At 40.9% G+C, this 16,643-nt stretch overlaps 1 protein-coding gene across 4 annotated transcripts in view; it reads right to left on the reverse strand.

Moving 5' to 3' along the window:
- TMTC1 (transmembrane O-mannosyltransferase targeting cadherins 1) overlaps nt 1-16,643 on the reverse strand; it is a 278,157-nt gene that overhangs the window by 58,119 nt on the left and 203,395 nt on the right. For all 4 annotated transcript variants that reach the window (XM_045061612.1, XM_045061614.1, XM_023256892.2 and 1 more), the window contains one exon: nt 1,336-1,479. In XM_045061612.1, coding sequence (XP_044917547.1) covers nt 1,336-1,479 — 144 coding nt within the window. The remainder of the gene's footprint in view (nt 1-1,335; nt 1,480-16,643) is intronic.

Below are 16,643 nucleotides of genomic sequence, written 5' to 3' on the forward strand. Positions count from 1 at the left end.
AAACCCTTCAGATTCAGGATGGTATCTATCACATCATACCATATTAGAATGTTCTGTGATTAATCCACCCAATGCTTCTGTCCAAACGAGATTAGATAAAAACACACATTAACACACACATTAGGAGAAAGGACTATTATCTATCTATATATGTAAAATTAAAGGAGTAAACAAGAAGGTGGAGAAGCTGCATCACACTGAGTTACTGAGATAATTAGAGGACAATCCTGCTGGAGCACCTGGGTGGCTCAGTCAGTTACTCTTGGTTTCAGCTCAGGTCATAGTCTCACAATTCCTGAGTTTGAGCCCCACATCTGGCTCTGAGCTGACAGTGTGGAGCCTACTTGGGATTTTCTCTCTCCTTCTCCATCTCTCTCTCTCAAAAATAAACAAATAAACATTAAAAAAAAAAAAAAAAGACAATCCTGTTAGGGAGAGGCGAAAAGAACAAAGCAAACCATTCGCTTTAAAAGTATCAGATGAGCACTCTAGAAATTTAGAGACGTGGAAACCAATTCAGTAAGTGTGTGGACTGTCAGCATCCTAACGAGCATCACTACAATCTCATTCCAAACATTTTCATCCTATTTCTGCTTCTGATGTACCATCACCAACATACCAAGACTCTGTATTAATAAAAAGACAAGATGCAAAAGTATCCCTGTGTGCTTCAGTCTTCAGTGACACTAATCAACCTTTTACTGGGCAGTGACAGTACCCGGTGACTGGTGACTATACCCGGCAGGTCTTCCTAAGAGTAAGACTTATCATCACTAAGTCCAGGCAGACCTTACTTTGTTTTTTTTTACTGCTAGTACACACTGAACACAAGCTGTGGTTCTGTCATTTGCCTACAGTTTTAGAGCAGATTGCTCTTCGTGGATAAGTACTTTTACAAGGCATACTCATGGAATACCTGGGAAACACCTTTCCAAAAAAAAATTGGGAAATGTCGTATTCCATATTGCCTTCTTCAAGATTCACGGGGCATTTAGGATATTAAAGGTTCTTGCAAGAGGGGAGTCATCCTTGTCTAACTTGGCATTTCCTAAGTTTACCTGACCAAGGAGCCCTTCCCTATTCCTACCCCTCCACAGACAATCTGTGAACATATCTCAGAACTAACATGTCCAGAGAGACACTCTAGGGGAAATACTCTTTTTGACTGATAAGGGATAGAGTTAATTTAGACGAATATGACCTCTTCTCAAAGCTTGGAAACGTTTATTATCCTACTCTAAGAAGAGGACTGAAGCACGACCAAATGAGTGTTGAGAAAGAAAGGGGTGCCTAAAATGACAAGCGCACCTAATCGAAGGTCCACCTTGTACTTACTTGAGGAGATTCCCAAGATTGAAAAGAGCTCGGTTGTGCTGTGGATTTAGCTGGAGAGCCCTCTGATAGTAGATCTTTGCCTCTGCTGTGTCTCTTGTCAGCGTTCCGAGGTTGTTCAGGGCACTGGCGTGGCGAGGATACAACCTGAAAAATTAGAGATATTAAGCCAGGATTGTTCAAAAACTCCTCAGGTGGGCACAACAATTTACTTGTTTTCCTCCCTCCTCCACCCTAGGAATGTCACAACCCAAACAAAACACTGAATTCTTCCTTTATTTTAATGGGTTGTCCACGTGAAATTTTAATTGTGTATGCAGCTGCAGGCATATAAATGTGGCTGAGAAGTACATATTTGACAGGGGTATATGTAAATAACCCCCAAATGGTGCAAAAATAAACAGTATACAAATCTATCAGGTTTAACCAAATTTTAGTCCTTTGGATCCTACAATTACTTTCAATTTGCTTTGACAGAAAACCCCTATTGCCTCACCACTTCTGAGTTTCTGGGCTGGTAGGACTGCTGACCAGCTGCCCATATAATGCCCACTATGTACATAAGACGCTGGGGGTTCTTTGGATGAGGGCATCTTCATGAACATATTTGGATTGGAAGATGAGTCAGACTGCCATTATTGGGAAAGGATAATACACACGATTTTCCCATAAAAATAAACTTTACTCCCAAAATGGCTTTTCATCTTGGCTCTCTTTTTCCATTTTACCCCCTTTCTCTCCTCCTATTATAATTTGGGTGCCAACTGGCCTGAGAGAGTTCTCAGAATGAAAATCCTGACAAACACTTTCAAAAAAATTAAGTAATGCACAAGGAAGTGAAAATGGCATTCCCAATGTTCAAAAGCAAATGTAAAGGAGGACTGGGGATACATCAGTAAGTCAAATTTATGCTGATTAAGGAGGGAAGGGAATCAATTTACTTCCATAACTCAAAACCATAAAGAAGGTAAATCCACACAGCTACATAGTTTAGTTGTTTCTGCTATCCTTAGAGCAGAATATTTAGCAGACTAAGAGGTTCACTCCATCTCTGTCACCCAGAGTACTCAGAATAAGCCTGTGAAGCTGCCTGTTAATGTAGGAAAGCTAAGATAAGGCCCAAATAAAAATAGGATGTGTACTTGTCAAGTCTCTTGACAATCAAATGACATGCTTGGCCTCTCCCACTCTGTTCCACACCTTCTAAGATCAATTATATTTGGGAGCAGAAGGGGGTCCTATTTAAAAGGCTGACAAGACAAGTCTCATGGTTTGTCTTTTTAAACCTTTGCTTAACCCAAAGTTTCCTAGGTTTATTTGACCATGCAATCCTTCCCTACTCCCTTTTAGAGCAGCGATGAACACGATGAACATCTCTAAGAACTAGTATTTTCAGGAAGACATTACAGGTAATGCTCCTCATGACTGTCAAGGACTCTTCACAGACATGTTATGCCCTCCCAAAGCTGGAAAGCCCTAATTACTCTCAATGGCTGCAGAGATTGTTGGAGAGAGAGATATTATGAGAGGAAGTTGGGGAAAAGAAAACATGTTGAGCCAGCACATGGCACTATTGTTTGCTTACCTCTGGTCACCTTTACTCAGGCAAAGACAACCTGAGGTCCCTGGTGGTAGCCCCACAACCCCAAGCTTCACAATCCTGAAGTATGGCAAGTCCTTGGCCTGAGGGACAGCAAGTCCTTGGCTCTCTTTCTCTGAGATGCCACTATGGGACATCAGAGCTATGATGAGAGACAGAATGCTCTTGTACCTGTTCATTCACTACATACCCACAAAAGTCTCCTGAGAAGCTTATGTCTAAGAATGATTTTGGAAGAGGTTACAGAGAGGATATCACTGCCAGCACTCAAATTCTTCTAAAGATTTTTTATTTTTTTTTGTGCAGGTGAAGATGTTGAGCAAAGCTCTCTGACTTCCCAAAGATTTAAGGGATGTCCAATGGACGCAGTGAGAGCAGTTCTCATTTCCCTGCTGACAAGCTGTAACAGAAAGCTTTCCGGGGACATCTGTCTTCTTAAACCTTGATCTTTTCCTTGATTCTTTAGGCTTGGGAGCCCTTGAAACAAATACGTGAGGTGAAACCACTACCTATGGGAAAGGACAGTCTAAATTCAATAAGATCTTCCACCATGGGCTCACCCATCTCCTGCTGCACCCATCTGCACGGTCAAGCAACTGCCCTCGGCACTGGCTCTCAGCCCACCTTCTCAAATTTTATGTTCCCTCATGATCCACTGTCACTTAAATAGTCATGCACTTTCAATTTCACTGAGTACAAAAATGTTTCTCTCTCTCTCTCTCTCTCCCTTTTTTTTTTTTTTGAAATCAGAAACAATATAAATCCACACCAAACTCAAAAACAAAAATAATCAGTGAGAAGGAAATAAAAAACAGATATAAGAAACAGATATAAGCACGATGAGGGAAAAGGCCTTTTTATGTCCTGTGCCCCGAGAACCTGTCTGCAACTGCAGAACCATGAGGCTTAGGACAGGGATTCATGGCCAACTACAAATCCCTGCCAACCATGAATCAAGCCAGGGAAGATGCTCGGTGTTAACAAAGAGTCCTGATCCAACGAGGAAAGGGATTTCTAGCATCTACAGTGGTTTACTTAATCTAGTACCACTCATAGCCCTCCACTTGAAAAATGTGCAATAATAGTAAGGGTTTGCTGGCAATATCCTCTCTCACTGGGTATCCGATTAGGTTCACCTAATCACAAGCAAGCACTGCATTATTTATAAAACAAAGCTGAATTTCATTAAAAGAGTTCTTCAATAACCAAGTCGGCAAAAAATACCACTCCTTATTTTGAGTCTTAGATAGACAGAAATTTTCTTCAAACACATACTCTTTTCTTGTTTACTGAAGATCTATAGAAGGACAAGAGTTATTTTTGTGCTTTTACTTTCCAAATAAACTTGGGTTTGAATTAGCTTGGGTCTAATTCAATACTGAGGGCTCCAGGAAGGGAATTTTCTACTGGAAAAATGAACAATTTAAGGGCTGTTTATGTTGCTACATCAATGGTCAGAATAAATTTAGCCCATCTTGACTTTTACTTCTACAGGTATGTTTTACAAAAGTTCTGTTAGTGATTGATTATTCCCTTCCCTATCTAAAAAATCTCAGCAAAAGCTTCACTGAACTAGAGTGGAGTGGTGATTTTCAAACCTATTTTTTTCACATTTTAGTAGCTTTATTTACTTTTTAAAAGTACCCCACCCAACACCCTAGCAATACTCAGTTTGTTCTTTCTTTTTTTTTTTTCAAGAGTAGAATTTAGTGATTCAACACTTACATATAACACCCAGTGCTCATCCCAACCAGTGTCATCCTTAATGCCCCTCAGCCCTTTAGCCCCCAGTGTCATCCTTAATGCCCCTCAGCCCTTTAGCCCTTCCCCCACACTCAACACCCCTCCAGCAACCCTCAGTTTGTCTTCATATTTAAAATCTCTGATGGTTTGTCTGCCTCTCTGTTTTTATATTATTTTTGCTTTCCTTCTCCTATGTTCATCTGTTCTGTATCTCAAATTCCACATGAGTGAAATCATATTTGTCTCTCTCTGACTTATTTCACTTAGCATAATACATTCTAATTCCATCCATGTTATTGCAAATGGCAAGATTTCATCCTTCTTGATTAGCAAGTAATATTCCATTGAATATATATACCACATCCTCACTATCTATTCATCAGTCAATGACATTTGGACACTTTCCATACGTTGACTATTGTTGATAGTGTTGCTATAAACATTGGGGTGCATGTGCCCCTTTGAATCAGCATTTTTGTATCATTTGGATAAATACCTAGTAGTGCAACTGCTGGGTCATAGGGTAGTTCTATTTTTCATTTTTTGAGGTACCTCCATAATGTTTTCCAGAATGGCTGCAACAGTTTGCATTCCCACCAGTAGGGCGAAAGGGCTCCTCTTTCTCCTCATCCTTGCCAACATCTGTTCTTGCCTGAGTTGTTAAGGTTAGCCATTCTGACAGGTGTGAGGTGGAATCCCACTGTGGTTTTGATTGTAGCTCCCTGATGATGAGTGATATTGAACATTTTTTCATGTGTCTGTTAGCCATCTGTACATCTTCTTTGGAAAAGTGTCTATTCATGCCTTTTGCCCATTTCTTCACTGGATTATTTGTATTTTGGGTGTTGATTTTGATAAGCTCTTTATAGATTTTGGATACTAATCCTTTATCCGATATGTCATTTGCAAATATCTTCTCTCATTCCATCACTTGCCTTTTAGTTTTGCTGATTGTTTCCTTCACTGTTTCTTTCACTTCCTTCAAAAAGATTTTTATCTTTTTTTTTTTTTTTTTTTTTACTGTCATGGCTTAAGATTTATTCCAGCAAAGGATACAGTGAAGGAATAAAAGAAAAAGTATATATACAGTAAACCTTGGATTGCAAGTAACTTGTTCTGCAAGAAGATTTTTATCTTAATGAGGTCCCAATAGTTCATTTTGGCCTTGCCTCCAGAGACATGTTGAGTAAGAAGTTGCTGTGGCCAAAGTCAGAGAGGTTTTTGCCTGTTTTCTCCTCTATGATTTTGATGGTTTCCTGTGTACATTTAGGTCTTTCATCCATTTTGAGTTTATTTTTGTGTATAGTGTAAGAAAGTGGTCCAGGTTCATTCTTCTGCATGTTGCTGTCCAGTTTTCCCAACACCATTTACTGAAGAGACTGTCTTTTTTCCTTGGATATTCTTTCCTGCTTTGTCAAAGATTAGTTGGCCATATGTTTGTGGGTCCATTTCTGGGTTCTCTATTCTGTTCCATTGATCTATGTGTCTGTTGTTGTGTCAGTACCATACTGTCTTGATGATCACAGCTTGAAGTCTGGAATTGTGATGCTTCCAGATTTGGTTTTCTTTTTCAGGATTTCTTTGGCTATGTGGGGTCTTTTCTGGTTCCATACAAATTTTAGGATTGTTTGTTCTAGCTCTCTGAAGAATGCTGGTGTTATTTTGATAGGGTTTGCTGTTCTCTATATTTAAGAGTCTCTTACGATTTGCCTTCCTCTCTGTTTTTATCTTATCTTTCCTTCCCTTCCCCTATGTTCATCTCTTTTGTTTCTTAAATTTCACATATGAGTGAAATCAGATGATATTTATCTTTATCTGACTGACTTATTTCACTTAGCATGATAAACTCTAGGTCCATCCAGGTTATTGCAAATGGCAAGATTTCATTCTCTTTGGTTGCCAAGTAATATTCCATTGTATATAATACCACATCTTCTTTATCCATTCATCAGTCGGTGGACATTTGGGCTCAAACCTATTTTTTTTAAGATCAATGTGAACAGCTCCTGGATTTTCTTTCTCATAGTCTTACCCAACAGTTGTGTTGTTTATGGGGACTCTCTTGCTATTTCTTAATTATTGTCATTTTATTTCAGTGAGTTAAATTCTTAAAAATGTATGATAGAGGAAATATGTTATATTGTCAAGTAGGTCCAGGGTATAAGGAAGTTTATTTTTCCTCTTTAACAATGAAACCTAAACATAGAGATAGAGTTCCTATGAACTGAAGAGAGTTTTTTTCAAATATCAGATAATTTATATTCTTTTTTGCTAATGTTTATTTTGAGAGAGAGATAGCATGAGCAGGGCAGAGACAGAAAGAGAGAGGGAGGGAGAGAATCTGAAGCAGGTTCTGTGCTATGAGTGAAGAGCCTGATGCGGGTCTCCATCCCAAGAACTGTGAGATCATGAGCTGAGCTAAAACTAAGAGTCAGACACTCAACTGACTGAGCCACCCAGGCAACCCTGGATAATTTATATTCTTGATAGGAAAACATCCATTTGAGCATTTAAGGGGTTCTTAATTTTTACCTAGCAGTGTTTTCTTAAGCAGGATTGATAAAATAAGTAGTTGAGGATCTATGACTCCCCTTCATTCCCAGTCACCTTAACTCTGAGAAGCAACATTGACAACATCACTGGGGGGTGGGGAGCAGGAATAAAAGAAAATGGGTCCAAAGGGACCTGGGATGTATTAATGATACTTCACATTGTAGAGTACTTTTTCTTCCATTATCTCCTTTAAGCCTCCTAATTCTTTAAGTAGAATTACTGTACTATTTTAGAGTTGAGGAAAAAAATTGAGTAGGTAATAGATTAAAAAAAAAAAATCTCAGACACATGTGTTCTGTTCCTGTTCCTGTAAATCTATTTATTTTCCCCAAACATTATGAGTCATTTGACCTTCAGCAAATAAATAAACTGCTACAAATTAGAGCTTCCATTTAGAATAATTTCTCCTCTTTTTCTTTGGCCAATCCATTCACCTATGATCTTATAGGAACTAGTTCTCAGTGACAGAAATAGAATAAACTCAATACTCAGGACACTTGGCTATTGAGATTCTCATGCACTGGAAAAATTTGTTACCTGTTGTACAAAATAATCCTGGTACCTCGGAAAAGCATAGTATTAGAAAAAGCTATTCAGTGAGTGCACAAGATGTATATATACTCTCTCATCTACTGTTCTTAAGCTTTAACCTCCAGATCACCTGAAGATCCAGAGACATAAGATATATATGACCAAAGTTTGGTTTTATATTTTCTTTCAGTCATTTACTTGGAATTTTGTACAATGTGTTCAAAAGGTAAGGATGCTCTTAATTTTTTATCGTTTGATTACCCTATAAGGATTTCACTGTGCAAGCAATATTGTATCATGTGCTTCAGTTTGCAATTTCCTTTTAGAATATACACACCGTGATTTATTTGTCTGATTTTCATTCCACACATTAATTTATTTGAGGTTAACTACGCCAAGGGCAGATGTTTATTTTCTATTTCCTGCTGAGAAAAAAAAATCCAAAAGAAAAACATGGCTGGGAAAAAAATTCAACCATAAAATCTGAATTTCATTGGACTAAAAAAATGTCCAAAGCAAACTTTATTTCAGGAGTCAGCAGCATATTTTCAACCAGATTGGTCTCTGGCACTTTTTAAGTGCTTTCCTGTTATAAGATTTGAACTATCATGTCACTAAAATGTACCAGGTAACACTGATTATTGATCTGCTTTTTTACTTTTTTGAAATTGCCATTAACAAACAAGTCTTACCACTTTCTTTTTGTACTATTTAAGATAGCTTTGGAAAAAACCTCACAAGCAATTTTGGGAAATGTGACACACTCTCTAAAGAGGGCCAACTAAATTATCTGACCTCTCACAATGGATGACTTCTCACAGTGATCCAGAAGGACTCCGCCCAATTGATTTTCCGAGATAATTTAGAGTAGAACCCTGTTCTCTGATGCCCTCAGGAAATGAGTCATTTTAAGTGGCTGAATTTTCCTGATTCCTGACAATTTAACTCTAGAGGTTGGGAAATGTATTCAATTAAATACGTCTCTGCTTTTTGAAATAGAAAATGGTAAACATAATTTAACCTTTCTCAGAGGCTTGGGGTGATTGTAGTGACCTTTGGTTTTTGTGGCAGATGGTGGGGAATTGCTCTGGTGGAGTAGAAAAAAAATAACTGTATTTGGAGTCAGAAGCCATGTGTGACTTTCTAGCTATGTGATTTTGAATTTATGTCTGTCCTTTAGTTGCTTTCTCTATAACAGTAAGGTCAATAACATAATGACCTTCTTATCTTTTCATACCCATCATCATACCTGTTCCACTACAAACATTTAATGTTTTGGGATTGGTTGCAGGACCTCTGGGTAGTAGTACTTGGCTGCCCCTACAGACCTAATGAACCCATGTCAGGCTGAAGCCACCAGCTCTCCTTCTCTCATGGATTTCTCACCCTCCAAAAAAATCATTGTCTCCACTGCTGTCAATGGCCTTCAGCTTGCTCCCATCAGTCAGAATAACATCTATTATCTCTTCATCACTAATCCAGTGAACACTCAAGTCATCTTGTATCCATCTGTCTCTCCTGTGCCGTGGGTTCTCAGATGTGAAGGACACATCACTCTCTCCATTTTAAGAATGTAGGAATGTTCTTTGTCAAATCCTTATCCCAAAGTCTGTCAATCCTTCATCATCTAAAGCAAATGATCCCCACAGCACCAGAGGCACTTCCTCCAAGCCTTTCTGATACACTGAACACCAAGTGGAATTTCAGACACATGCAATTTTAAAAGCTACATTGAAGGTTGTAAGGAAATCCAAAGTCCTACGTGACAGATCAATGTGCGCATGGAATCCTTACTGTAATAACACTTTGTAGCATGAATAGTACTCTGCAGGAAAAGTGTGTCCATATTCCTAATCAATAACTGCCAATGAAGAAGATCATGAGGGACAGGGAAGGAGAAGGGTACATATCCTGAATATCCACCTCAGGAATTGGTGGTCACCACTGGAAGAAACTAGGGGTATTAAATGCCTTGTGATACATACGACAGCCCTGCATAATGAAGAGCTGTTCCATCTAAATTGTTGACGGCTCTCCCACTGAGAAACAGTGCTTGTTATTACAGAGGGGTCCTCCGACTCTAAGGGAGCCTGTGATATTTTATGCATTATATTCCCTCAGTCTTTCTTTCAACAATCACTTATTGGGCACTTACTAAGGGCCCACAGGAATAAAGAGAAAGCAGTCCTTGCTCTCAAGGAGGTCCCGTGGCAGAAGAGGGAGAGACAAGGACACCAACTTACTTTAGTGCACTATGGTCAGAGCACACAGGGCAGAAAGAGACAAAGCAGAAGGAGGGGAGTATAAGAGACAGGAGCTCATGGCAGGAGCCATGGTAATCACCAAGGTGTTGCCAGGAGAGATGATGCGTTACCAGAGAGGCAGTAAGAGTTAGGGGGAAGGGGAGGAGGGGATACAAATAGGAAGACGAAGGAAGGCTGCTTCAGAGAGAGAAAGCAAAACCAAACAGGACTCAGGAAACAAAACATTTTACTCCAGCTTAAGCACAAACTAGAAAGGAAGGCAATAAAGGAAAAGGAGCAGGTTTGGGACAAAAGGTGGTAATGTGAATCTCAGGTGCAGAGAGGGTAATTTGTGGAAATGTCCAGGAATCAGATGGACAGATGGCTCAGACAGCAAAGCTATGTGGTGAAATTACAGATCTGAGAGTTAATCAGCATACAGACATTAACTAAAGCCTTTGGAACTCAAGAAATCCCTTGGGAGGAAAGCAAAGATTGAGAAAAGAAGGTGACCTAGCAGAGGGGTCTGAGGACTCCTCTATTCAGGGTTTGGAGGAGAGTCTCAAGAAATAGAAGAAAAACCATGACAGCATAAAAGCTGAAAAAGAACCTGTCTAAAAAGGAGAGAGCAGTCGGGGCGCCTGGGTGGCGCAGTCGGTTAAGCGTCCGACTTCAGCCAGGTCACGATCTCGCGGTCCGTGAGTTCGAGCCCCGCGTCGGGCTCTGGGCTGATGGCTCAGAGCCTGGAGCCTGTTTCCGATTCTGTGTCTCCCTCTCTCTCTGCCCCTCGCCCGTTCATGCTCTGTCTCTCTCTGTCCCAAAAATAAATAAACGTTTGAAAAAAAAAAAGTATAAAATTAAAAAAAGGAGAGAGCAGTCAACAAAATTAATGCTGCCAAGCGTCAAGTAATTTACCGATATATTTATTTTTAATGTTTTATTTATTTATTTTGTGTGTGTGTATGAGAGAGAGAGAGAGAGAGAGAGAGAGAGAGAGAGAGGGAAAGAAAGAATGAGCAGGGGTGGGGCAGAGAAAGGGAGAGAGAGAATCCCCAGCAGGCTCCACGCTGTCAGTGCAGAACCCAAATGCTGGGTTCAAACTCACAAACCATGAAATCATGACCTTAGCCAAAGTCAAGAGTCAAAAGCTTAAATGACTGAGCCACTCAGGTGTCCTGAGAGTCAAGTAATTTAATTGCCAAGCAGCGTCCTCCTCAGGAGTTACCCACCTGGAGGCAGCTGGAGGAAAGCAGTTTCAGTGGTGGAGAGGGAACCAACTGCAGTTGAGTGATGAGAAGGACACAAGGGAGAAGAAGACACTGAGACTTGCAGGAAATTTCACTACTTGAAAGGTGGGAAGAGACAGACTGAATGGCAGGAAGGGCTAACAGGAGATGCAGAGGCTGGTTTGCATATTTATTTAAAGATGGCAGGGACGCCTAGGTAGCTAGTCGGTTAAGCGTCTGACTTCCACTCAGGTCATGATTTCACAGTTCGAGCCCCGCATCGGGCTCTGTGCTGACAGCTCAAAGCCTGGAGCCTGCTTCAGATTCTGTCTCCCTCTCTCTCTGCTCCTCCCCCACTCACACTCTATCATTCTTTCTCTCTCAAAAATAAATAAACATTACAAAAATTTCAAAAAATAAATAAAGATGGCAGAAGCCTGAGAATATTTAAGTGCCCAGTAAAGGAAGGGTTTTAAACGAAATCTCTGGGGAGCTGGAAATGATGCACTCCTGAGCACAGGAGTCAGCCTCAGAGGAGACAAACCAGAAGGGTAGGTAATTGGAGAGGAGGGGGGCAAGATGGGTTTGGAGGCAGATTAAATTTATGTTCTGTAGAAGCAACTAAGGATCTACTTTTGATGGTTTTTAGTTTTTACACTGTATTTCAGTTACCATTTTTATTTTTATTTTTATTTTCAACGTTTATTTATTTTTGGGACAGAGAGAGACAGAGCATGAACGGGGGAGGGGCAGAGAGAGAGGGAGACACAGAATCGGAAAGAGGCTCCAGGCTCTGAGCCATCAGCCCAGAGCCCGATGCGGGGCTCGAACTCACAGACCGCGAGATCGTGACCTGGCTGAAGTCGGACGCTTAACCGACTGCGCCACCCAGGTGCCCCTCAGTTACCATTTTTAAAAAGTGGTTTAATTAATTTATTTTGATGGGGGGGGGAAGGGGCAGGGGAGAGAGAGAGAGAGAGAGAGAGAGAGAGAGAGAGAGAGAGAGAGAATGAATCCCAAGCAGACTCCACGCTGTCAGTGCAGAGTCTGATGTGATCACACGAACCATGAGATGATGACCTGGGCTGAGATCAAGAGTCGGATGCTTAACCAACTGAGCCACCCAAGCGCCCCCTTGATTACCATTTTAAAAAATTTCAGGTAATTCACAAAGAAAAAGAGACCGTTAAAAGTTGTCTACATGCAGCATTCATCCATCCAACACGCATTTACTAAGAGCCACATTCCTGGCATTGTTCTCCAGGCTGGGGGAAAGGACACAAATCTCTACTCTTGTGGGGCTTTCCTTTTAGTGGAGGGAGACAGACAATTCACAAAATGATAAGTAGGTTAGAGGGTGATAAAGGCAGTGGAGAAAATGAAGCAAAGAAGAGGAATAGAGTACGTTGGTGGTGACCGCACTCTTAGGTGGGGTGGCCCGGGAAGGCCTTGGGACAAGATGACATAAGTGGGGAGTCCTGAAGGAAGGGAGTGAGGCAGCTGTTTAGAGAGTGAGAGGGTGTTCTGGGAAGAGGGAACCACAAATTCAGAGTCCCTGAATAGGAAAGTGGCCTGACTGATGTGTGCCTGGAGCCCTACACGGCTGGAGCTGACTGGTCAAGACAAGGTGCAGGAGGTGAGGTGTGAGAAAGACAGTGCAGGGCATGGAGCCAGGTGCAGGGGCCTTGAGAGACAGGAATCCAAGTGAGAGACGATGGGCCGTGGAGGTGGAGAGAAGGGTCAGATTTGGGATATAGTCATAACATATAATGAGTTTATCACTGCCAGGTATACACACACTGCTTTAAGCTTTGAAATAAATTAATTATCTTATAATATTCCAACCCTATGAAAGTAGGTAACACCACTATTTTCATTTTAATAAAAAATCTAAGTGATATTGTTTAAACTGTCATAATTGCTTATATACGAAATTGTAACATAAGCTAGTATAGTGGATGCTGTCTTACAGCACCCAGACAACACCCATGTCTGAAGCACTTGCTGACAGCTCACATGGGGGTCTTCTCTGGGCATTGCTCTCCGCCTCGGGGGAACTGCCTCACTAGAGGCTACCCGCCCTGCCTGGGGCAGTGATTGGTTGATAAGGGGGCATAAAGGTTCCACTTCTTGCCTCCATTCTTGGCAACCCTGAGGGGCCCTCCTAACTCAGAGCTTCCTAAGGGGTCAGCTGAAGCCCTGGGACTGCACTGCCCTCAACCCTCCCCCGCACTGACCATCCTGCTTCCCTGGCTTCCTTCCCTGGTGTTCCTCCCAACTCCAGAGCTTCCTAAGGGGTCAGCTGAAGCCCTGGGACTGCACTGCCCTCAACCCTTCCCCGCATTGACCATCCTGCTTCCCTGGCTTCCTTCCCTGGTGTTCCAGAGAGCACTTCTTAATAGACTTCCTGCATGCAAATCCCTGCCCCAGGGATTCTGTTTCCTGGGGAAGCACAGCAAGTTTTTAAAGTGAAAGTGGTATAAGGCAGGGAAAAGAAGAAGAAGAAGAAGAAGAAGACGACGGAGTGAAATATTTTTGTTGTTATTTTAAATGTTTGTTTATTTTGGGGAGAGAGTGTGAGCGGGGGAGGGGCAGAGAGAGAATCCCAAGAAAGATCCATGCTGTCAGCGCAGAGCCTGAGGGGCTTAAACTCACAAACCATGAGATCGTGACCTGATCCAAAGTCATATGCTCAACCGACTGAGCCACCCAGGTGACCCTGGAAATGTTCTTGAGTAGAAATTACACAACCTTCATTCAGAAATTTAGTCCATAAGTATGGCTATAATATGAGTCAATTCTAGTTTTCTAAATGAAATAGGGCTTAACTTCTTGGATTTAAGGAATAAAACTGCTATTCTTAATTAACACAAAATATATACAGTAAAGTTATTATTTCATCAACAAAAAAATAAAACTAATTTCAACTCTCTACTTGTGACACTGGAAAGTGTATTTAGACTTTTATAAACGAAAATACCACACGGGCAGAAAAGCCTATCTCCACTTGTTAAACCTGGCTAACAAATGGTCCTGGAATTTTAATTCTTTCCAGAAATACATGGCAGCTGGTATCCAAGGTCACTTTCACTCGTAAGAGTTATTTTAAATGTTCACTTAAAATAGGCTGTGTAATGAAGGACTTTTAAAACAGCCAATAAATCCTGATTTAAGAAAAAAAAAATGTTCACACGCTACCAGCTTTATAGACAGCATTTTTCAAAGGAATTATATAAAGCAATCTTATTGATAAACTAAGAACATTAGTGAACAGTGGGTTAATTACACATAGTTAGATTTCTTTAGACTCTAATGATAATGCTGTTTCTTCGATTCTTTCATTACTATCTGTTTTCCCCATGCACTCCTACAGTCTAATGGAGTCTCCTTGCAGAGTTCTGGTTATCCACGCAGGAGAGAGTGCAAAGAATGCTATCCGTGGTTGCTATTATCATGACAAGTCTCTATATTTTGCATTAAAAAAATGCAGTCAGGGGCTCCTGAGTGGCTCAGTCGATTAAGCATCTGCCTGTTGATTTCAACTCAGGTCTTGATCTCACGGTTTGTGAGTTTGAGCCCCACATAGGGATTCCTTGCTTGGGATCCTCTCCCTGTCTCTATGTCCCTCCCAGCTCTCTCTCTCTCTCTCTCTCTCTCTCTCTCTCTCTCTCTCTCTCTTCACCCCCGCCCCAAATAAATAAATAAACATTAAAAAAATTCCAATCAGGAAGATTTTTAGTTCTATGCTGTCCCACATGTTAGCTAATTAAATAGCTAGTAGAGATTTCTTTGGTACAGGAGCATTAAAAGCACATTTCTTCCCCTTTAATTATGCAAATAGAAAAGAGCTTGGTCAAGGACTTCTATACCCTTCGAATAGTCCATTCATTCCCTTCAGATTTTCTGTTTAGAACATCAACAACAGATGTATCGGGAATGGAAAAGGCTGCTCTAAGGGTCCCCTGGCTGCCCAAGCATATTTGAGTACCCTCAGGAATGGGTAATGTATCTCCTGCTTGATAGGAGTATGAGAAGGTGGCAATCTCAGATGATTTACTGTGTATTTCATGTTGAAAGCATACCTGTGAGAAAGAAACAGCTGTCTGGGTGACTGAAGATCACAGCCCTTGTATTAGGAGGGAATCCTACGTAGCACTGATATCCAATCACTGGAGATACTCTGGGTGTAGTGCACCAGGGGGAAGAGGGCATCTACGCGAACAACTGTTCCATAGAACATGGGACAATTTGCTGCTGACAGTGGGGAGGCCTTCCTGACTCACCTGGACAAAGGTGAACTCTATTCATTCCCAGGTGGGGGGGGTGGTTCTTGATGGCCAGCCCATTTTAACCAACCAGTAACTGAGTCATGCAGGGAATTTAAATATAAAATGAAAAACAATTTCCATGACTCTATCACCTGTAGTGAAAAATCTTTTAAAATAGTCTCTTCACTATGTCATCAGATTTCCAGATGTTCTCTATTCTCTGGAAATATCCACAACTTAATGAACTTTCTCTATAAGCCTGGGCCTTTTTCATCCTGTAAGTTGAGTTGTATGAGTAAAAGCCAGTTGTGTTTATTGACAGATTTACTGCAGTTTTAGTTTTTATTGCAACTGTACAATGTAATGAAACATTTTGCAAATTGACAAAATATAAATGTGGAAAAAAAGAGAGCTGTTATTTATATAGAAGCTAAGGAAATACTCTGGAAATACTCAAAAAAAGAGAAGCTGCTCAAGAAATTGCTGTGGAATTAGATGTAAGAGTAACTGTAAAAGACTGCAGGAGGAAAATCAGAAAAATCTCAGTCATTACATTTTTACTCCCCTTTAAAGTATCAAAACCTGATCATCAGAGAAATGATTTATGGATGCGATTTTTGCAGATTATAATCAGTAGACTCTTACCCAAAGGAAAAAGCTTGGTTGGATATTTGAAGATTGGTGAATGTATGTACATGTGAAACTTGAGGGTACAATAAATCATTCAAGAATGTGCATAATTTGTCTTACGATTCTCCACTTTGACTGACTTTGGAAGCAAATCAATAGGCCACTGGCCAAGGGCACATGCAGTATCTTCTGCACTTTATCCAGGCAGGGCCACCATCTCTCCTTGTGGGCTTCCTGGATGAGTCATTTCATAGAGTTTTTGTGCAGGAAGAGGTAAGATATTGGGTGGTCTCTGAACTCTACTCCCCTCATGTGAGATGGAATGGGAGAAACTTTCTCCAGGTTTTGAACAATGGTCGGCAAGCTCTAGAGGCAAATGGCAGACCCACCAGTGCTGTTCTGATATTCCACCATATGGCATCCCGAACTTTATAGAGCCTGGAATAGGTATAAACATGAGAGCTGCCCCTCACAGCAAAACAAAGCTAACACTTGTGTTCACTGAGGATTTGACAGA

This window comes from Felis catus, chromosome B4 (assembly GCF_018350175.1).
Source record: "Felis catus isolate Fca126 chromosome B4, F.catus_Fca126_mat1.0, whole genome shotgun sequence".
NCBI classification, from domain to species: Eukaryota; Metazoa; Chordata; class Mammalia; order Carnivora; family Felidae; genus Felis; species Felis catus.